The sequence below is a fragment of the Triplophysa rosa genome, unplaced genomic scaffold (assembly GCF_024868665.1).
Source record: "Triplophysa rosa unplaced genomic scaffold, Trosa_1v2 scaffold7_ERROPOS2016172, whole genome shotgun sequence".
Lineage (NCBI taxonomy): Eukaryota > Metazoa > Chordata > Actinopteri > Cypriniformes > Nemacheilidae > Triplophysa > Triplophysa rosa.
The window spans coordinates 474,673-499,357 of NW_026634815.1; the positions used below are offsets into that span (position 1 = coordinate 474,673).

Below are 24,685 nucleotides of genomic sequence, written 5' to 3' on the forward strand. Positions count from 1 at the left end.
AAAGCAAAGTCTATTTGCAAATGAATTACCTGTGAATTACCTGTGTCTTACGACCCTGCCTAATTTAAATAGCAAAATTAACCACACAATAGCAATTCCCCATATGCCATTTCACTTCCTCTGGCGTCGCGTATTAAGCCTGCCAAAACTCAAATGAAATCTCAAATCCCTTTGCATTTGCGTTTCCTCTGACTTGTACAGAAACCTGTCAATCAATGGCGGGGGTGGGCTTATTCAATGGGGCGTGTTTGTATCGGGAAGTGACGTCATTCACCGTCGCAGTGGTGGCAGTCAGTCCAACACTAACTGTGCGTTCAGACCGCCACCGTTGAGAGCGTCAAAGTGGCCGGAAGTCATTCATTTTCAATGTGAGCTGGCGGCGAGCAGCGGTGAGGAGCGGCGCGGCGCGGTGCGGCGCGGCGCGGTGCGGCGCGTCTTGGCCGTTGATGGCGTCAAGGAGAGTTGAAATCAGGGCAACTTTATGGTAATGAGCTATGACGCGGTTCGGCGGCAACCAATCAGAACGTAGAAGTCCATCGCTTGAGATGATTCCAGAGAAAGCAGCCCTGTAAACTTAGGTTCCGACCACATTGGTTCCCAAGCAAAATGGAGGAGAAGTTGATCATTGCTGTGGCGGGTTTCCCAATCCTATACGATGCGTCCCTGTTTGCGTACAGGGACATAAATAAATAAAAAATGATGCGTGTACCAAGGTGTCTGAGATTGTTTGTTTTCTTGGTGAGTTGCTGATGATGTGCATTAACGTTATACATTTTCTGTAAATAAGCGGGAATTTCATACTAACTTTAGCGCCAGAGCATTCAAAACAGTGTTATTGCTGCAGAATATTAAATAAACTATTTATATGCAACAATAGAACGCTTGTTTTCCAGCGGGAATGAAATTAATTTGCTCAAAATAACACCGCTTTGACCAACTGCATTAAAGCTAACGTTACACTTCGACCAGGAGAGTTTGTAATGTAGGTTGCACACAAATTAATGTTAATTGAAGACCAAGGCTAGTAAATGTCTCATATAATGTTGAAATTAGACTAGCACCTAACCATGAACACAAAAGCCACACCACATAAATGGCTTTTAATTGGTTTATTTCATTAGCAAACGTGTAACTACAATAAAGTTCTTTCCACCGATCAATCTCTTGTGGTCAGTCTGCACAAGATCAACAAAGCTTGTTTGCTTGCGGCCCCTTTAAATACAAGATAAGATTTCGATCTACGTCAGAGCGTCAGCGCGCCCAAGACTCTTTCTACAGCGTTGTTGGCAGGGCGGCCAGAGCGATTTTTGACGCTCTCGACGGCGACAGTCTGAACGCACAGTAAGGTCACACCGTCAGGGCGACACCGGTTGTGGCTAAAAGGGATTCAGCTACAGCTAAAAGCCAAAATAACAATAATGGAACAAATGAGTATCAGATGCAAAGTTTCATATAGAGAAAATATGTGCACTTTAAGACAATATCTATTATAAAACTGTAACTCGAAAACATATTGATACACAGCTAAAATAACAAAAAATGTGCCTCTGTCCAAATATTTATGGCCCTAACTGTATATATCTTATACAGTATGTAGCATAAACTGGCTGAATGTAAAGCTAATCCTTCTCTCATTAAAGGAGAAAAGAAGCCTACCTTTTGTTCTTATCGTTGTTCTGCATTTACCAATAAATAAATAAAAATGATTTAATTAAACATTTAATAAACAACAAATGCTACATAATAATAAACCATCAACAGAGCTTATTTAGATGTATTTGGCACTAATAATAGAAGAAAAGTTGTAATAAAACCAAACCGCACTATTGAGCCACCTAAAACACCGCAAGCGAAATTCCTTTACAGTGACACCTACGTTCACGATTAAAAAATATAACATTACATTACAGTAGCCTAACGTCATGTGTCTTTATGTGTATATGCACACAGAGAAACAAATCCCGGTACACATTACGCCTGCATTTTCCAAAATCTCTGTATGAAAAGTGCCAGTGCTTGAAGTGGGAAAAAAAGGTTCCGGTAGGCTCTCTTGTGCACGTTGACATATGCAAACTATTACCACATTATATTTGGACATATTGCTGGTATAACATATTTATTTACTAAAGGAACCATTTGCCTAACAGCAGATTTAATAATGTTAAATACAAATTTGACCAAAAAAATAATAATTTCAGTCATTTCTTTGCCCGTGATACTAGTTCTGCAGTCTATTTAAAAAATAAGTGACGTGGCAAATGACGTTTCTTCTTTTTACCGGTCAGTACTTATAACTTGGGTTGTTTCGCTGAGTATAGTGTAAATGCAGATATCGGATACAGGTCACTTTGAAAATAAGGTGTAAACGGGTCATCAAAAAAATCTGATATAGTCACAAAAACGGAATTGGGCATCAAGAACTGCAGTGTAAACGGGGCCTAAGACTGTAAGACTACCAGTAAGACTAAACACACTCGAGTCAAATGAAAAAGCTGTTTCTGTAAAAGGCTGCACATTCAGACTATTGTTGGTACATTTTAAGATATAAAATCACGTTCTAGCTCTAAAGGTAAATCTGATGACACGATGACATTATTATTGTTATTGACTTGTTTGTGCCATTGCTTTATCCACACAATATCTTAAGAGAAATTTGGCACAAAAGTGGTGCAGTTAGCATGTGCATTCTTTCACGGAGATGTTTGACAAAAAAATGAGAAACTGAATCTACAGGTTTGTTTACCTTCATCAAGGGCAAAACCAATGTTGAGCTTCTGAAATTCAGGGTGCTTTACAAATGTCTCCATACCTTGGTGACCTCCTACCTCCTCGTCTGTGTAGGACATGAACAAAAGACACATTTCATGACATTGCAATGGTTTTTGTGGACAGACACTACATATCAGACACCAAACATATAATACTGCCACACATAAATGTGTTGTGAAAACTAGCAGACCGTGGACCATATTCAATGGCAAAAAAGGACAGACCACATGGTTTTAGCCATGAACAACTGGTTGTAAAAAGTACCTGTTACATAGCAGGGTGGGGCACTTACAGAGTACGTACAATTTGTCACGGTAGACACCAGGAAAAGTACAATGGAACAAATATTCTGGAAAACTGCCTACCAATAAATCGCTGATAACAAGAGCAGGAATGTGTATAAGAAAACAAATAGGACAATATACTGATGTTATTTTTGACCATAAACATATACATACAGACGTGCTCTAATTTGTTGGTACCCTTACAGTTCATTGAAATAATGCTTCATTCCTCCTAAAGCGTGATGAAATTAAAAGCTATTGTATCATGTATACTTGCATGCCTTTGGTATGTCATAGAATAAAGCAAAGAATCTGTGGAAAGAGATTAATTATTGCTTATTCTACAAAGATATTCTAAAATGGCCTGGACACATTTGTTGGTACCCCTAAGAAAAGATAATACATCATTGGATTATAGTGATATTTCAAACTAATTAGTTTCTTTAATTAGTATCACACATGTATCCAATCTTGTAATCAGTCATTCAGCCTATTTAAACAGAGAAAAGTAGTCACTGTGCTGTTTGGTATCATTGTGTGCACCACACTGAACATGGACCAGAGAAAGCAAAGGATAGAGTTGTCTGAGGAGCTCAGAAAGAAAATAAAACAAGCATGGTAAAGGTAAAGCCTACAAGACCATCTCCAAGCAGCTCGATGTTCCTGTGACAACAGTTGCAAATATTATTAAGAAGTTTAAGGTCCATGGAATTGTAACCAATGGCATGGCCGCAAGAGGAAAATCGACCCCAGATTGAACAGAAGGATAGTGCGAGTGGTAGAAAAAGAACCAAGGATAACTGCCAAAGAGATACAAGATGAACTCCAAGGTGAAGATATGTCAGTTTCTGATTGCACCATCCGTCGCTTTTTGAGCAAAAGTGGGCTCCATGGAAGAAGACCCAGGAGGACTCCACTTTTGAAATAAAAACATAAAAAAGCCAGACTGGAATTTGCTAAAATTCATATTGACAAGCCACAATCCTTCTGGGAGAATGTCCTTTGGACAGATGAGTCAAAACTGGAGCAAGTCACATCAGCTATATGTTCACAGACGAAAAAATCAAGCTTTCAAAGAAGTGACCACCATACCTACAGTGAAACATGGAGGAGGCTCGGTTATGTTTTGGGGCTGCTTTGCTGCATCTGGCACAGTGTGCCTTGATTATGAAATCTCAAGACTATCAAGGCATTCTGGAGCGAAACGTACTGCCCAGTGTCAGAAAGCTCTGTCTCAGTCGCAGGTCCCCCAACAGGATAATAACCCAAAACACACGGCTAAAATCACCCAAGAATGGATAAGAACAAAACATTGGACTATTCTGAAGTGGCCTTCTGTGAGTCCTGATCTGAATCCTATGGAACATCTATGGAAAGAGCTGAAATTTGCAGTCTGGAGAAGGCACCCATCAAACCTGAGACAGCTGGAGCAGTTTGCTCGGAAGAGTGGGCCAAACTACCTCTTAACAGGTGCAGAAGTCTCATTGAGAGCTACAGAAAACGTTTGCTTGCAGTGATTGCCTCTAAAGGTTGCGCACAAAATATTAGGTTAGGGGTCCCATCATTTTTGTCCATGACATTTTCATTTGTTTTATTATTTACAATATTATGTGGAATAAAAAATCTAAAGCAAAGTCTGATTTCTATTAAATATGGAATAAATAATGGTGGATGCCAATTACGTTTGTCAGGTTCAAGTTATTTCAGAGAAAATTGTGCATTCTTCGTTTTTTGAGGAGGGGTTCCAACAACTTTGAACACGTCTGTTTATGGGTTAATGGACGTTTTGTTTGAATCGATTCATTTTGCTTGTGTTCATGCAGCAATCACAGTCTGGATTTCATTCACTTAAACATGGCGTTTACTCTGACTAAAGTTCTAGCATGTGATGGTCAGGTCTGACCTGGGACAAATGTTAAATGGACAGTTCGAGGAAATCTCTTCCCAGCCACTTTCAGTCTGCGCACAGCTTCAATGTACCTGCAGGGCGAAATGAACACAATACCCCCAGAAAGTCAGCTGACTGGAAAAAAACCTGATTACATGCTGGTAACAGGAGTTAGTGCTGGGCGATATACCGGTTCATATCGAATACTGGTTTGTCTTTTTTTTTTTATATGAATTTTTAATATACCACCGGTGTATGCCGCTTAAACAACGTGCGGAACGTGGCGCAGCACGACAGTGTTTCAGTGGGGTCCCTTTTCACTGTTTTGAGGGCACAGCTGTATGTGTTACTAAAGCGTGATGGCAAAGATGGATAGGATAGACATTGAAAGTTCCGAAACTGAAGCTGTAGAATGTGATGACACAGAAGAACTGCCAAAACAAGGAGCCGTGACTGTTGTTTGGAGGTTCTTTGGTTTTTCATTACTGTACAGAGCATTTGCTATTACTGCACAAAGTGTGTGCGTGCTGTGAGCTACAGTGACTGACCATTCACACAGAATGCATATTTATATGCCGCGGCACTACTTTATCATCACTTTTCTATGTAAACGTGCGCTAAACGGACGCATTTGGATGTACGCGTGCATCTTGCGTATAAGCGGTAATGTTGCATATTTACGCCCATTCACGTCGCAATGGGAGCACGCATCGCACGGCTGCACAGCAGATCACTGTAACACAGGTGTAGCAACTGCAAGTTGGCATTACGTTATATTAAATACACTAATGAGCAAACATCTTCAAAAAGCGATCGTGTTCCTCTCACACCTGCACAATATAAGCATAAAACATGATGTGTTTTTAGTTTTAAAGGACCCTTTGCATGAAAGTCAATTTTTTTCTCTTTAAGTGCTATAATCGGGTCCCCGGTGCATCTAGCAACCCAGAAAACGTGAAAAACAAGATCCCAGTCACTTTGTTTTGGTAAGCCTTTCTCTGCAATCATGTGAGAAATTGAGCTGTTCAGATTTCGCTCCTGATGTGACCTAGACGCAGGCTCTTATTATAATATAACCGCCCCTTAATCTACACAATTCCACCCACGGCGCTGCCGCCATTGTTGTTTTCACAAGCGACAGCGGTGTACGTGATGCCATGGCTAAAGTTCGTGGACAACATGCAATGTAGTCGCTGCACAGAGTCCTAACCTCGTGAAGAGACAGGAGTGGATTTATTTTACTTTTAGTGGAAATCCATCAGAAACCATAAGTAAAAACCTGCTTGTTTGCGCGAATCACTTCAAGCCGGGATTAGCTTCAAAGTTGTTCCTCAAGAGGGATCGAGACCGACTGAACGAGACAAAGCTGCCGATGTAGTAATATTTATCAACAGTCTGAATTGACGTACTATGACCCCAAGAACACCATCCCTACAGAGAAGCACAGTGTTGGAAACATTCTGCTTTAGGGCTTTTTCTCTGCTACAGGTATACAGGATGACTTCACCGCATTGAGGGGCTGAGGGACGGGTCAGTGTACCATAAAATCTTGGACAAGAACCTCCTCCCCTTAACTAGATCACTGAAGATGGGTCGTGGATGTGCCTTTAACATGACAAAGACCCAAAACATATTGCCAAGACAACCAAAGAGTGGCTTAAGGAGAAGCACATTAAATGTCCTAGCCAGTCTTTAGACCCTAGTCCTATAGAAAATCTGTGAAGGAGGCTAAAACTCCAATTTGCTGAGCGACAGCCAATAAACCTAAAAGATTGACAGAGGAGTAGGGCTGAACGATTGATCGAAATCGAATCGCAATCGTGATGTGAGACGTTGCGATTTGCTAATCGCAAGAGGCTGCGATGTGGAAACGATGTGAAATATAGGAAACGCGTCTGTTCCAAGCCCGCTTTGAGTGGCATTCTTGCTAACCAACAGAGTGAGCGCACCTCCATTATGCCTAATCAAAACAAAAAAACAGAAAGCGGGAGAGAGAGAGAGAGTGTGTGTTATTATGGCATCTGCAGAGTCAGATCGATCATATTAGGCAAATAAATACTAAAGAACCATCCAATTCAGAAGACCGCACACACAGCCTGTGTTATACTCGCTCTCTTCCCTGCGTTGCGCGTCTTGCGGACGAGCCGTTTAAACTTGACGCGCACACATAGCCTGTTTCATACTCGCGCGACTCTTCGGACGAGCCGTTTAAACTTGATGCGCACACATAGCCTGTTTCATACTCGTGCGACTCTTCCCCGCGTTGCGCGTCTCACGGACGAGCCATTTAAACTTGATGCGACACATAGCCTGTTTCATACTCGCACGTCTCTGCCCCGCGTTGCGCGTCTCGTGGACGAGCCGTTTAAACTTGATGCGCACACATAGCCTGTTTCATACTCGCACGTCTCTGCCCCGCGTTGCGCGTCTCGTGGACTTTCAAAGACACTCTTAACTCCATGGGCATTAGTCAACATGTGTCAGGACCCACTCACCTTCGTAATCATACTTTAGATTTAATACTGTCTTACGGTATAAATGTGGACGACGTTAAAATCCTTCAGCAGAGTGAAGACATTTCGGATCATTATCTGGTATTATGTTTGCTTCACTGGCCTACGGCTGCAAATAAAACTCATTGTTACAAATATGGTAGAACAATAACTTCAACTACCAAAGATGCGTTTCTCGATAATCTGCCCGAATTGTCTCAAATCATGAGAAATAACGTTGAAGATCTTGACATTACCACTGAAAATTTTAATTCCACCTTCTCGGTAACGCTAGACAAAGTTGCTCCACTACGTTTAAAGAAGATTAAAAATGGCAGCCCCACACCGTGGTATAATGAACACACTCAGGCTCTAAAGAAAGCGGCCCGAAAAATGGAGCGCAACTTTAAGAAAACTAAATTAGAGGTATTTCGTACAGCATGGAAGGATAGTATTCGAAAATACAGGAAAGCCCTAATAACTTCTAGATCCGCCTACTTTTCATCACTAATAGAAGAAAACCAGCACAACCCTAGGTTTTTATTTAACACGGTGGCTAAATTAACAAAAAATAAATCGTCAGTGACTTCTGATCCTGTATATCAGCATAGCAGTGATGAATTTATGAACTACTTCACATATAAAATCCAAGATATTAGAGAAAAAATTATAACAATGCAATCAGAAGTGAAACCCGCTGAACAAACTAACTACAGCGCCCTTAAGGAGAAAATGCAATTATTTTATACCGTAGATCAAGATGAGCTGTCTAAAATTATTAGATCATCTAAATCAACAACATGCATACTAGACCCTATACCTACAAATCTACTGAAAGAGATGCTCCCAGAAATTATAGATCCTCTTCTTGGTATTATTAACTCATCTCTGACATTAGGACATGTGCCTAAAGCATATAAGGTGGCTGTTATAAGGCCCCTTGTCAAAAAACCCCAACTCGACCCTAGAGAACTAAGGAACTACAGGCCTATATCGAATCTACCTTTCATATCTAAAGTTCTGGAAAAAGTAGTTTCAACTCAATTATGCTCCTTCCTCCAAAGGAATGACATCAATGAAGAATTCCAGTCTGGATTTAGAGCATGTCACAGTACAGAGACTGCTTTGATCAGAGTTACAAATGATCTGCTATTGGCGTCTGACCGAGGTTGTATCTCGTTATTGGTGCTGCTAGACCTTAGTGCTGCATTCGATACCATTGACCACAGCACACTCCTACATAGACTCGAAAATTATGTCGGCATTAAGGGAATAGCTTTGAAATGGTTTAAATCTTATTTATCCGACCGTTTTCAATTTGTAGCAATAAACAATGAGGTGTCACGCAAATCGCAAGTCCAGTACGGTGTACCACAGGGCTCAGTCTTAGGGCCTCTGCTCTTCGCATTATACATGCTACCTCTAGGAGATATAATAAAGCGACACGGAGTTAGCTTTCACTGTTATGCTGATGATACTCAACTTTATATTTCCTCGAAGCCTCATGAAACACAGCAGTTCCATCGAATAATGGAATGCATAGTCGATATAAAAAACTGGATGAGTAACAACTTTTTATTACTGAACTCGGACAAAACGGAAGTGTTACTTATTGGACCGAAAACTGCTATAAGTAACAACCAAGAATACTGTTAACTATTGACGGATGTTCCATAAAACCCTCGTCGTCAGCAAAGAATCTGTGGCGTTCTATTCGATAGTAATCTGTCATTTGAGAGCCACGTCGCCAACACCTGTAAAATTGCGTTTTTCCATCTTAAGAATATATCTAAACTACGTCATATGCTGTCAATTCAGATGCAGAGAAGTTAATTCATGCATTCATGACATCAAGACTAGATTACTGTAATGCACTGTTAGGTGGTTGCCCTGCAGGCTTATTACAAAAACTCCAATTGGTCCAAAACGCGGCAGCTCGAGTTCTTACACGTACAAAAAAGTATGAACATATTAGCCCGGTTCTGTCAACCTTGCACTGGTTACCTATAAAGCATCGCGTTAACTTTAAAATCTTGCTTATTACCTATAAAGCCTTACATGGTTTAGCTCCTCAGTACTTGAATGAACTCCTTTTGTATTACAGTCCTTCACGTGCATTACGCTCTCAGGCGTCCTGTCAGTTGGTAATACCTAGAATTTCAAAATCAAGTGCAGGTGGTAGATCCTTTTCCTATCTAGCGCCTAAACTTTGGAATAGTCTTCCCTGCACTGTCCGGGAGGCAGACACACTCTGTCAGTTTAAATCTAGACTAAAGACGCATCTTTTTAATCTTGCATACACTACTCTTCCATAATATAAATCTTCAGAGGGTTTAGGCTGCATTAGTTAGATCAACCGGAACCAAAAACACAACTGATGTACTTGTTGCATCAAAGAGTACAGAACAGTACTCTACTCTCAGCCAGTCTTGTCTCATTGTTCCAAGGTTACCACAGCGAGCAGGATGCAGTTCATGGCCTGACCTGATGGTAGAGCGGAGAATGGGAAGTGGGGACCTGACAAGAGCTGAGATGATAGAGCTGGATAAAGAAGGACGCGGTCTCTTGACATGTCTTCACCACAAAACTTCAAATGCTATTAGATTATTAATGATAATCTTAAACTATAATTTATTTTATTATTAAGTTTATTTATTTTATTTAGCCTTGTTGTGCAAGTTCTCTGGAGCTTGTGCAGAGGCAGCAGCTTTTGCCAGAGGGGAACTGGAATCCCCTGGTTGGGCCTGGGTTCTCCTGAGGTTTTTTTTCTCGATTAGAGTTTTGGGTTCCTCGCCACCGTTTGCATACTGTTTTTGCACTATCTGCCTGACCGGGGGGGCTGCTTTAGAATCTTAAAGTTTTACTTAATTAATATTGCATATAGGAATTTATTATCTGTTATATTTGACCTGTGCTTCTCTCTCCTTTATCCTAAATGTGTGCTCTCACTGAGCGTGTGTGTGTGTGCGTACTTGTCTGTGTACGTACGTGTGTGTGTGTGTTGTGTGTGTGTGTGTGTGCGTGCGCATCCGTGTGTGTGTGTGTCTCTGTGTCTGTGTGTGTTGGTGCGTGTTGTGTGTGTGGAGTGTTTTGTGTGTGGGTGTGTGTGTTGGTGCGTGTTGTGTGTGTGGAGTGTTTTGTGTGTGGGTGTGTCTGTCTTCTGTGTTTTCAACCTTTTCTTGTTTTTGCAGGTACAACTTTGATTGTTTTGCTTGTAGTCAATGTGTCTCATGTACAGCTGCTTTGTAACAATGAAAATTGTAAAAGCGCTATATAAATAAAGTTGAGTGAGGAGGTTTAAACTTGATGCGCACACACGCCTGTTGCCTTGACGCACGCGGCACCCTGTGTCAACTCACGCCTAGCTCCGCGTTTCAAACAAATGTAAATTCTATCTAACTGTTTTGCTAATTTCACTTGGATGAAATTAAACATTCAGCACATTTTCTACTTGTTTTAAAAAATCCCACATACTTAAAAATAATAAATCAGCCTATGTAACCTATGAACTATTTTAATAATTCACTAACACAATAGAAAATGTTATGGATTTAAGGGTTACAATGGGAGTTGTATTTGTTTTAATGGAAACTATAATAGTGTACACTGGTATTTGGATTCTATTGGTGTGATGTAATCTTGAAGCTGGGAACCAATTGAACAACAGTAAGCCCGATTTGAATAATGCCCAAAACACACTACAAACATGAATTTTGTAATGGTTTTAATGGAAACAATTAGAATTTCTGTAATGTTTTTTTTGTTGTTTTCTTTCAGCAGGGTAATTATACCCATACTGTGCTCCACACAACAATATTGAGCTGAAGCTTGAATTAGAAAAGTTAAAATCGCAAATCAAATCGCAATTGCAATGTCTGTCAAAAAAATCGCAATTAGATATTTTCCCCAAATCGCACAGCCCTACAAAGGAGTGGACTAAAATGTATCCTGACACATGTGCAAACCTGGTGACCAACTATCAGAAATGTCTTACCTCTGTGCTTGCCAGCAAGGGTTTCTCCACCAAGTAGAAAGTTATTTTTTCTCGGGGATCAAATACTTATTTCACTGACTGAAATGCAAATCAACTTATAACCTTTATATAACATTTTTTCCCTTCAATTTTTTCTAATATTCTGTCCCAATCAGATAAAATAAACCTACCATAAAAATTATAGACCCTTCATTTCTTTGTAGTGTGGAAAAAATCTGGAAAATACCTTTATATTAATTTATGGTCATACTGCCCAGCACAAACAGGAGTCACACGATAGCTTACTGTATTGTGACGCATTTCATATCCTGTGTTCCTCTGCCATAGATGTTGCCTTCAGCATCTTTAACGGCAGCAAACGGGTCATATTTCCAGTGCTCCTGAGACAGACAGACAGACAAACAGCCAGATGTAAGCTGCTGACACATAAAGCTCTGTTCCGTGACTGGTAACTGACCTCATACCTCATACACCGGTACCACATCAGTGTGTGAGTTCAGCACAACAGATTTCAGCTCCGGCCTGGTGCCAACCCACGTCATGATGGCAACCACTCGACCTGGACACACCTGACACATTGAGAAGAGTCAGAGAAATATTGTTCACAGTGTTTGTGTGGTTGTGACAGGAGAGTTGCTGTTGGTTAGGATAAAAAAACTTGTCATGGTTTGCTTGTCGTATCACGTCTGGTTTGGGCACTACAAAACCATTAAAATGCATGAAAGAGAACACAAGTCAAATGTAACTGGCAGAGCAAGGTGCATGCACCGTTCATATGAAAATCAAGCCTGAGCACCTCTAAAATCTTTACATGTTACAATGTTTACCTCCACTTTCTTCATGGGCAAACTGAGCTCCTCTGCCATCCGCTCCAGGAATCTTAAAGCAGCATCTGAAAATGATTTAGGTGACACAGACATATGCAAATGTACAGTAAGAGATCCCATACAAATGTATACAAAGGACGATATAAGATAGTAATAGCATAAGGCCTTGAGAGGAACCAGAGTGTCTAATGATACAGCATACAGACGATAAAAGATACTGTATGATCTAGACCAGTGGTTCTCAAACTGTGGTAAGCGTCCCACCAGTGGTCCTCCACATGACAGGAAATTAAAAACGCTATATATTAATTTACATTTCAAATACAATTTCAAATATCTAATACATGATCAATAAATATGGAATACCTCTCATTTAGTCTATGTGAAAGTGTAATATAGTTGTATGAATTATTGTTTATTTATCATTGGTCGATGTAACTCAGGCGTGACAGGCAGCTCAAACACAGAGCGGGAGCAGCGTGTAAATCAGTGCTTGAAGTGGGCCAGTACGCACCGGTACACAGTATCGGCACTTCTTTATTTGAATCTTTAGCGTGCCTTCACTTTTTCTTGGATACCGGCACTTCTCACATGCACTACGAGTCAAAGCGCCATTGTATGAGTGATTAATAGTGATAACATCCCACTACAAGGAGGGAATGCTTATGGTATGTTCCAGACATCTGGAATTTCAGATATTCCCATCTCAAACAGCACTCGACGTCGGACTTGGGACCTCTGAAGTCTCAGATCAGTCAACCCTGACCTACGGGAGACGCGTCATTTTAAGTCACGCCCAAGATGCTTCTAGTGAGATTAGCGCGACACTACCTAATTTCAAAAGGTTGACCAAGCCAACAGGGTTTACAGAATTTAAGCGGATCAAATTACAGATGCCAAGCAGAATTTCATCCAATCAAACTACGGAAGACAGAACGTTCAGCCAATCAAATTGAAGAAGACAGTCGGCAGGCGGGAGCTAATGGCTGTTATGTTTGGCTTCTCACATCTCACTATACAGTCACAAAGGCAACGGTTTTACAATAAAAATGATAAATGGTAAGATTTCAGAGATGCAAACTACAATGTACTTGTCTTTTATGAATTAACATGTGTTCTGACCAACTTTATGGAGATGCAGATTTCATTTTCCAACAGGATTTGGCACCTGCACACAGTGCCAAAGCTACCAGTAACTGGTTTAAGGACCATGGTATCCCTGTTCTTAATTGGCCAGCAAACTGGCCTGACCTTAACCTTGACCTGACCTTGTGAAGAGGAAGATGCGATATGACAGACCCAACAATGCAGAAGAGATGAAGGCCACTATCAGAGCAACCTGGGGTCTCATAACACCCGAGCAGTGCCACAGACTGATCCACTCCATGCCACGCCGCATTGCTGCAGTAATTCAGGCAAAAGGAGCCCCAACTAAGTATTGAGTGCTGTACATGCTCATACTTTTCATGTTCATACTTTTCAGTTGGCCAAGATTTCTAAAAATCCTTTCTTTGTATTGGTCTTAAGTAATATTCTAATTTTCTGAGATACTGAATTTGGGATTTTCATTAGTTGTCAGTTATAATCATCAAATTAAAAGAAATAAACATTTGAAATATATCAGTCTGTGTGTAATGAATGAATATAATATACAAGTTTCACTTTTTGAATGGAATTAGTGAAATAAATCAACTTTTTGATGATATTCTAATTATATGACCAGCACCTGTATATACAGTATATAAGATGCACATATTAATGATAACTGTTTTGATAACCACGTAAAATCATCAAGCTGTACATTGACACCTATGTTGTTCTATTAGCAAAGATACAAACACTATAGTTCAGATTGTCAGAAACGAATCCAGTACGAATTTATACAGGCATTAACAACAGTTTAAACAGTGGTTAAAGTGCAGAAATACTGAATTAGAGCTTAATTTACCAGTGCTAAAGGTCTCCTCAGATGAGCACTTTCAACAAGTTGGTATGATTTGTTAGGGTTTCATGAATTGTCTGAACATTATTCTTAAGAGCAGGTTTCAAGGTTTTTGTAAGTGTCCTAATGTTGTATTAGAGTCCCCAACAACATGTTCAAATGCATCAAAGTGTAAAAAAAAGGTGCTATTTTCTTAAAATAAGCATTTAGTATCTATCCATTTCTCAAAGATCCCTAAACGATTCCTCCGAAGCTGTTCAAATGTTCCGCTTCTCTAAGCTCCTCCCTACCGCGAGTCCAGTGTGCTCCGATTGGCCAACTGGCCCAATCAGTTGTGATTGGTCTTTCTTCATACACTGCGTGTCAGAAACGAAACGCCCATTACCACAGTTCTTATCTCAGGAAGGTTTTTGTAAACAAAGACGCTGTGTGTAAAAATGGCATCGTATTACCATATCACAAGTTTTTATCTTCATAAACTTATCTTCATAAACCATTCAGACTATTGTTTTCTGTTGATCTTTTTTCGTCATAGCTGTGGGAGAACAACAACGGCTCTATCCAAAAGTTGATCATTACTTTGATTATACAGAGAGGAGTAACTGAGCAAGTTAGCGAGAGCTTCCAAAATAATGCACACACCTTTACATAATAAAATGATATAGTGCTGCAGTCCGTTTTTAAAATAATGACAAGCAAACCGTTTTGTTTGAAGGGGATCGTGACCACAGCTAAACTTTGCACACTTGACAAAACCATAATGTGAGACACGTTAGCAAAGTGCTACCGTGACTAAACGATAAAGGGATACAGTTTGTACAATACTACGACATGTAGAACGACAACAGTCTACAATAACCGCCACATTATTAGGTAAGAGTTGGATTATTAAAACTGTAACACTGTTAACTTATACGTTGTTTACCTGGAAACCTACAGCTGTACTAAATATACAACACGGATTAGCACAATTACTTTAACGTATATTGTAAGCACTCAATTTAACATGTACACATAACGTATTTATCATACTTACAGCTTGTGGTTCTGAGACGCTTGTTAGTCCAAATAAAGTTGGTATTGACTTATCTTTAAGGGTCTAGCGGCTGGCAAATCCCGCGTTGAACTCGCCAAAATTTGAGAAGCAGTCGTCGGTAAAATGACGAGCACATTACACAAGGTTGGAATTGTACTGCAGTGGTATCGTGGAAAAAAAATGTAACCACTGATCCTTCACATCGTCATCCTTTGGCAGCGAAAACAAAGTACATTTGCGTTCACAGCACAAAACACAGCGTCCCCTCGACATGTTGTATACGCAACACTACCTGAAGTGCTAGTGGGCAGGTCAGAGTGTTCCTGTTTCGCGGGAAGGCGGGGATTGTGCTGATGCATTACACTGTGACGTATCGATGTTACACTCAAAAGATTCGAAAGCCTAACGATTTGTTTGGGCGGTTCGGAGTCGACTCCTTACTTTGGAAGCCAATATCTTAATTTATCATGGACTTTTTGGAATAACAACTTTGCAGATCGTCAAAATTGAAGGAAAGCTACGTTACACACTGAAATGCCGGTAATTTTATGAGATTCATGAAACCTGCTCTTTAAAAACATTCAATGGCTATGTAAACAAAACCCTTCTTGCCTCGTCAAAAACAGTTATGCTCACAGCAACCCGTTTTGGTGCATGTCTCTTTAACTGATAATGAGTTACAGCGAACCCCACCCCCCTTCTGTCCGGCGTATCAACACAACACACGTGTAGTACTGCCATGGCAATGGTTTAGCTAAATGATATTTCCTGAATTCCTCTGCGGTTAGTTTCGTCTTAAACATCTCAAATCATTCGTCCAGAGACAAAAAAAATCAGTCACAGCAAACAGCACATCCGAATGCGCTTACGTTGTGCGTGTATGCTTACCTAAAATCCACAGAATCCACTGCAGATCTCAGCGGAATTACATGGATTTTAGAGCTTGTCATTGACAAGTTATAACGTTACATACACAACGTGAGAGCTAGTTTGGTGTGACAGATTTTTCAGCCTAAGCACGAATGATTTGAGATGTTTAAAACGAAACTAACTCCAGTGTTCGCCCCTGTTCATTAGCAAAAAAAAACAGCTTGCCGCAGCTAAACATATTAACGCACATAATGTATTAACATACATAGAGCTAAACTCCAAGTGTCTATCTGCACTTATATATAAGTAAGTTTAACACTGGCTTTGAATGTTCTATTTAGCCCGTGACTGACTTAGCTCCCTTCGCTATCATATGCTAACGTTATCCTCCTATACATACGGTACATGTACGTCAATTCAGACTGTTGATAAATATTACTTGCATCGGCAGTTTTGTCTCGTTCAGTCGGTCTCGATCCCTCTTGAGGAACTACTTTGAAGCTAATCCTGCTTGTACTGTGCCAGGTTGAAAAAGCACTCCGGCTTGAAGTGATTCGCGCAAACAAGCAGGTTTTTACTTATGGTTTCTGATGGATTTCCACTAAATAATAAAATAAATCCACTCCTGTCTCTTCCGAGGTTTTGGACAATTGGACATTGCATGTTGTCCATGAACTTTAGCCATGGCGTCACGTACACCGCTGTCACTTGAGAAAACAACAATGGTGGAGCGCGGTGGGTGGAACTGTGTAGATTAAGGGGTGGTAAAATTATAATAAAATCCGCTTTGGACGTCACAATCGGAGCGAAATCTAAACGGCTCGATTTCTCACATGCTTGCAGGGAAAGGCACACCAAAACAAACTTACTGGGTTCTTATTTTTCATGTTTTCTGGGTTGCTAGATGCACCGGGGACCCGATTATAGCACTTAAACAGAGAAAAAGTAGGGTTCTCATCTGATGTCTCCTTTAAGGTTCAAAAACGCGGTATTTTCCACATAAAGTGCGTTTGTATCTCCTCTTTACACCGCCTCTCTTAAACGCGCTGATTTTTTACAAAGCTCATCGCTCTGAAAAGCGAGGTGTGCTATGAATGGCCAGTTAACCAGTGCATAGTGATTGGTTGAATACTGCAAGCGTGTGACGGAATGTAACGCCGCTTACCATATTTGGAACATCAGGTTCCAAAGCAATTGTACTGACAGGTGATAAAATGTCATCGGTACTTCCTTATATAAATTTGAGCCCGAATCTGATACGGAAAATGAAGATGATCAAGCTGATACATCAACTTTGCCAGCGCGACTTGAGCAGGATGTAAAGGATTGGTAAGGTTTTATTAAAAAAATATTATGTTAAATAGTTAAAAACTATAGAATCAGAATGAGCTTTATTGCCAAGTATGTTTGCACATACAAGGAATTTGTTTTGGTGACAGGAGCATCCAGAACACAGAAACAGCAACAACAGTACACAGAGACCATAACACAATAGAATACAGTGCACAGATGATTTAAATAAGGGCCTATGGGTATAAAAAATTAAGAAATACAATACAATAAACATAAGATATAGCTAACTGTTTTACCTATTATACAGTATACGACGTTATAAAGACTATAAACATACAACCATATACATCATACGGAGTTTGTGTGAGATAGAAACAAGCTCGCATTACAGCAGGGAATGGTAATATTATTATGTTAACATTAATAACGCAAGCGCTTTGGCCCTTCTTGATCAACCAGTGTTACGCCACGTCTCGTTGCGACTCAACAAAGACAACGGCATTTGTTGCTTCTAGTTGGAACATTATTACTGATTATTAGGCCTTATGTTGTCTTTTTCACGTTGCGCACGGCGTGTCTGCATTTGCAGATCAGAAACACACAACAAACTCAACTCGCGTTAGTCCGTAACAAAGTCTTTTACAATGAAAATATACAAACCCGATTCCAAAAAAGTTGGGACACTGAACAAATTGTGAATAAAAAAGGAATGCAATAATTTACGAATCTCATAAACTTATATTTTATTCACAATAGAATATAGATAACATATCAAATGTTGAAAGTGAGACATTTTGAAATGTCATGCCAAATATTGGCTCATTTTGGATTTCATGAGAGCTACACATTCCAAAAAAGTTGGGACAGGTAGCAATAAGAGGCCGGAAAAGTTAAATGTACATATAAGGAACAGCTGGAGGACCAATTTGCAACTTATTAGGTCAATTGGCAACATGATTGGGTATAAAAAGAGCCTCTCAGAGTGGCAGTGTCTCTCAGAAGTCAAGATGGGCAGAGGATCACCAATTCCCCCAATGCTGCGGCGAAAAATAGTGGAGCAATATCAGAAAGGAGTTTCTCAGAGAAAAATTGCAAAGAGTTTGAAGTTATCATCATCTACAGTGCATAATATCATCCAAAGATTCAGAGAATCTGGAACAATCTCTGTGCGTAAGGGTCAAGGCCGGAAAACCATACTGGATGCCCGTGATCTTCGGGCCCTTAGACGGCACTGCATCACATACAGGAATGCTACTGTAATGGAAATCACAACATGGGCTCAGGAATACTTCCAGAAAACATTGTCGGTGAACACAATCCACCGTGCCATTCGCCGTTGCCGGCTAAAACTCTATAGGTCAAAAAAGAAGCCATATCTAAACATGATCCAGAAGCGCAGGCGTTTTCTCTGGGCCAAGGCTCATTTAAAATGGACTGTGGCAAAGTGGAAAACTGTTCTGTGGTCAGACGAATCAAAATTTGAAGTTCTTTTTGGAAAACTGGGACGCCATGTCATCCGGACTAAAGAGGACAAGGACAACCCAAGTTGTTATCAGCGCTCAGTTCAGAAGCCTGCATCTCTGATGGTATGGGGTTGCATGAGTGCGTGTGGCATGGGCAGCTTACACATCTGGAAAGGCACCATCAATGCTGAAAGGTATATCCAAGTTCTAGAACAACATATGCTCCCATCCAGACGTCGTCTCTTTCAGGGAAGACCTTGCATTTTCCAACATGACAATGCCAGACCACATACTGCATCAATTACAACATCATGGCTGCGTAGAAGAAGGATCCGGGTACTGAAATGGCCAGCGTGCAGTCCAGATCTTTCACCCATAGAAAACATTTGGCGCATCATAAAGAGGAAGATGCGACAAAGAAGACCTAAGACAGTCGAGCAACTAGAAGCCTGTATTAGACAAGAATGGGACAACATTCCTATTCCTAAACTTGAGCAACTTGTCTCCTCAGTCCCCAGACGTTTGCAGACTGTTATAAAAAGAAGAGGGGATGCCACACAGTGGTAAACATGGCCTTGTCCCAACTTTTTTGAGATGTGTTGATGCCATGAAATTTAAAAATCAACTTATTTTCCCTTAAAATGATACATTTTCTCAGTTTAAACGTTTGATATGTCATCTATGTTGTATTCTGAATAAAATATTGAAATTTGAAACTTCCACATCATCGCATTCTGTTTTTATTCACAATTTGTACAGTGTCCCAATTTTTTTTAAATCGGGTTTGTACTTACAGGCTGCGAATCTGAAGCGCCAGACTGTCCTTGCACACAGCGTCTCCGCAACGGTGACGATACAATGAGATTTACAAGTACGCCCAGCTTACTTGCATTTAGATTTGGGCGGTCTTAGTCAAATCATGTTATGAAGTGACGTACATTCGCCGGGGTGTGGTTACACGAGGCGTTTCAGGCAGGTCTGGGTGAGCATTCGCTTTTAGATAGAATGCATCTTTTGTTCCGACACTTTAATTTTTGCAATTTTACATGTCTAATACATCATGCATGGACAACTTAACACACCAAAGACAGTTCGCGGGTGCGCACACGGTTCGGAAGACACCGTTCACATCATTCAAATGAACCGAACTCTGACTTTAATCGAACCCGGGTGTGCACCAAAAGTGCTAATGTGAAACCGCCCTTATAGAAAAGTGAAATGAGACGGACTTACTTAAAACAGATCCTATAATCACCACCTTATAAAACACCTGTCCCGTTTATAATCTGATCTCTAGATATCTGTTTGTTATACTGTATACAGCTGTTCTCTGCATGTTTATGTATACATTTATAATTATCTCCTGTGTTAAATAATCTTTCCACATTGTTTGTCTTTAATATAGGTTTGTAGTCTTTCTGCATGTCCCCACAAAGCTAATAAATCCCCGATAAGAGTCATTTAAAGAGCCCTGTTTACAGTGCACAACAGAAAAGTGTTGTGTGTCCACTATTACTGCTGACTAACTTAAAAAAAGTGTATTAATAATATATTAGAATTGGAGTACGATGTGAATCTAATCATAAGACAAGTAGAGATTCTCAGCTCTACTATTAATTTGAGTGTTTATTCATGTGATTTTTTATGGCGTTCATTGGGTGGTACTAATTTTATGTAAGGGATAATGTACAGGCAGCCGCAAATATTTTATTAGCTAATTTTTACAGAAAGCAGACCTTCCGTGAGGAAAGCCGTTTACTTTCGGTTTTAAGGTAAAAAAACGACGTTCAGATGTTACGAACAGGCAATTTGGTTGAATCATTTGTAAACATAATGTCATGTTATTAAAAGATATATATACATTCAACTTGTCAAAATGGTTTGCTGCATCCAGGTTACCGTGTGTTATTAGTTTTGAGAGGTTGTTATCTGGGAATGACCAACATGCAAATTTCGCGACTGGTCAATCAGCATCAAGCATTCCATTCCAACGAGCCATGTAATAATAAAGGTGGTACTTGATTTGAAAAGTTTGAGAACTACTGGTCTAGACAATTATTTATGCATTTTGAGTCATCCTAACTGATTTATTAACACAACTGAGCTCTGTAATGTGTAACGTCCATCTGTTTTACAGCGCTGGATAAACAGAGCACACACACACACTAGCAGATGGACTTTGGGTGGATGTTTAAAAACTAAAGTTAACTCGTCTCTAAGACGTGCTTCAAGACGTGATCACGTGGCTGTGTCTCAAAACTTCTGCAGACAGCATTTTAGGACATCAGACGGGCCAAATGTGAATTCCTGGGCGAAGGTTAATCCACATCATAAACCTCTGAGGTGAAACTCCATTAATTTTTTTTTTCTCACATACCGTAGTCGGGTTGAGGGTGGACGGTCTTCACTTTCAAATATTCTCTGAAGAGAGTTACTGAAGTATCTTCAGACCGTGTTCTGTCCTGAACTCCTCCTCCTTCACCCGGTCCATCTTTATCAGGCAGCATCCCCACCCACTCTCCTGTATAAATACACATGACACAAAACCATACAAACAAATTTTAATGCTCATAAATAATTAGGATTTATTCTCTTAAATCCAACATTTCTTTTCATTTGTGGGGAGAAATTTAAGTGATGTTTTGGATGAATTCATATTACAGCCATGGAAAAAAATGAAAAGACCTCTTCAGTTTTGCCTTTAATCTACATTTCCGCATGTATTGTGTCAATTTCAGCCCAATGTTTGTTGAATTTCAACAGAAACAAAATTCAGGAATGACATAAAATCACCCAACAGCAATGTGAAAAACTGCGAAAATGTAAAGACACATAAAAGGTGTCTGTTATTGTTATTTTGTCCCATTTCAATTCTCTGCAAATATTAACAATATTTTCAATTGGAGTTTGGAAGAAATTTTGTCACTATAGTTCACAGAATGGAACAGAAATCATCAGTTTACTTAAACACATAGCTAGACATAATCATGCTAGAAAAACTGAAAATAATGTCTGGAGTGTTGTCTTAAACATTTTATATAATACGACATACGTATGCTAATTTAAAAGATGCTGACAGGTCACTTACAAGCAGGCTCTTGAAGAAGCACACAATCTATTATCACCCTTCACACACAGCACTTCTTTAAGCACCTTTAATCTGAAACATGAAAACACACATCGATGTAGCACTCGCAACACGACAGAGACACGAGTAAACACAGATCAGATTTCAAAGTGATTCATGTAAACAACACAAAACAGTGGCAATGACTCAAACAAAAAGCAGTCTGGTCGTAAAGAGTACAAGTTCACTTTACAAGTAAAGTGAAATAATGTCACGAAGAATAACAGCCGATCTTCACTCACTCACCCGCAAGCACGCCAAGAATTGTTCAGCTCGAGCAGACAGATGAAGTAAAGCTTCACTAAAAGTTTCTCTCTCTGGAAATGCTCATGTAACGTAAATGTCACTGAATACCCACCTTTGCTCCAGAGACCCGTTATCAAGCTCGATAATAACAAATCCTCCACACGATTGCGTCATGACGTCAGATCATGCATTTTCGTGACGTACTTGATGCTTTTTGCTGTCCACAATGTTTAAAAAGAGCGAGATGCAATAATTCGTACACAGAGTGACACTTCGTGTGATCGTGGTTTTGGTTATGGGCTAGCAACTCTGTTTGAAGTGCATGTTAGGGGTGGGCGGATCGATCTAAATATCGATAGTATCGATGCCAACACTGGTATTGGTATCAGATCGATACAATTGTAATTGAATCGATATTTTAATTTAAATATCTCACTTCTACGTTCATTATACTTTGCTCGTGTCTTCTACCTCTACAATCCTGAGCAAACGCTGCTTTTACATCCTGGCCCACTTTGCTACTCCTCCCCCTCCTGCTGCGATTCGTTGTTGTGTCGTCACGTGACTCACTGACACAACGCGCCGAGGAGCAGCGAACTGAGTGAGCGAAGCTGATAGCACATTGAATGAGAGATCAGGATGGCCGAGAGGAAGAGAAGCGTTGTGACTTCAATACATTAATAAAAAATATTGTCTAAAGAATTGATCATTCATTCACCTGAGAAACAATGACATACTGCTCTCCCCTACACAAAAGTATTTTTTTTTAGTAAAAAGTATCGTATTGGTATTGGTATCGGCAATACTGACCCTATATGTATTTGGTATCGGATCGATACCAAATTTTGCAGTATCGCCCACCACTAGTGCATGTTGCGTTGCCCGTTGAAGAGCATTTGGACTACAAACATGGCGCTTCAACGGCATGCTTGCCACGTGACCAATCGTATCTCGTTGGCAACCAGCTTGAAAGTGCACCTACAGGGGGAATCTAAATTCTCCCTATTAACAGTAAAGACAAGTTATCATTAATAAATAATAATAATTAATTCATTAATTATGTACATTTTACATGTCTTTGATTAAAATGTGTATAAGTAACATTTAGATATTGATTCAGCTTTCTTAAATTCTGTTATGCTCATAGCCCCTACATTAAAAAAGCACATATGCTGCATAGTTTCAGCTGATCAAAATGTAGGCTACACACTTACATTTTTGCACACAATGTTTACCTATTTTAGTTCTTTTTTACTTTAATGTGCAATAAGTTTATGTAATGTAACAACACGTATATCTATCCTTTGAAAGCATAACAAAATAGGTCAATTAAAGAGGTGCTCGGATAAAGGTTAGAAGAAATAAGATAAATCGTTTTTTATTAAATAATTTATTTATTTTACAAATTTAGTCAGAACTTTAATAAGCCCCTTTAGGACATCAATGTCTGGCTTAATGGCCTCTTTACACAGCAAAAACGACACAGAAACCGAATCTGAAGCGGCATAAAACCACGAAAATGTGTATTTACACTAACCGTTAATGCAGCTCAAAAGCATCATAAATGCATTTACACAGGAATTAAAATTATGCAAAATAATGCTGAACCACAAAAGCACACACTCTAAAAAACACTGGGTTAAAAACAACCCAACTTGGGTTGTTTTTAACCCAGCTGCTGGGTAAATATAGGACAGAACACTTTTGGGGTTAAACTAACCCAAGAAGTTGGGTTATTAATTTTAACCCAGCAAATGGGCTGTACTTCTTGTACAAATTCTTGTACAGCCAGAGCTTTTCTTGATATCTTAAAGTCATTGGAGTTTGAGATTTCAGGGATTTTGGGGGGGATGAACTACACCTTTAAAGTAAGAGTTCACCCAGAAATGACAATTCTGTCGTTATTTTCTCACCCTCTTGACATTTCAAACCTGTATGATTTCTTTCCTCTGTAGAACACAGCAGAAGATATTTTAAAGAATGTTGATAACTGAACAACAGCGGTACCCATTCACTTGCATTTGTTTTGTGTCCATACAATAGAAGTGAATGGGTACCACCCATTGTTCGGTTACCAACATTCTTCAAAATATCATTTTTTGTGCTCTGCGGAAGAAAGAAAGTCATACAGGTTTGAAATGAGAAGAGGGGGAGTAAATTATGACAGAATTTTCATTACTGGGTAAACTGTTGCTTTAAGAATTCAGTCTACCCATTACCTGGCATGACTGTCCCACATGGGGCATCATCTTTCCTTGTGGTGGTCTCAAGCGCCTCAGTCACTTTCGTATGTTCCTCAGTCTCTCTTCAATGAACCCAGTGGCTGGTCTATTATTTCGGCATTGAGTATATCATGTTTCCTGGAAAGACATTGAAAATGTATGAACATACAATACACCTGAACCCAGGGCCTGAAGTTCATTGTGAATAATACTACATATTTCCACAGGTTTT

The 24,685-nt window shown here is 39.8% G+C and overlaps 1 protein-coding gene across 2 annotated transcripts; it reads right to left on the minus strand.

Annotated features, from left to right (window-relative positions):
* Positions 1-1,512: 1,512 nt before the first annotated feature.
* LOC130551235 (aminoacylase-1-like) lies at positions 1,513-23,073 on the minus strand. Of its 2 annotated transcripts, none has more exons than XM_057328788.1 (9): positions 22,344-23,073; positions 21,947-22,018; positions 21,236-21,379; positions 12,255-12,319; positions 11,892-11,996; positions 11,713-11,807; positions 4,957-5,033; positions 2,744-2,833; positions 1,513-1,676 (listed from the first exon to the last, which is right to left on the minus strand). In XM_057328788.1, exons 3-9 carry the CDS (start codon positions 21,363-21,365, stop codon positions 1,666-1,668), a joined length of 573 nt encoding a protein of 190 aa, XP_057184771.1. In that variant the 5' UTR covers positions 21,366-21,379; positions 21,947-22,018; positions 22,344-23,073; the 3' UTR covers positions 1,513-1,665. The 2 variants fall into 2 exon arrangements, with proteins under 2 accessions (XP_057184771.1, XP_057184770.1); XM_057328787.1 differs by having other exon boundaries at positions 22,232-23,073.
* Positions 23,074-24,685: the final 1,612 nt, after the last annotated feature.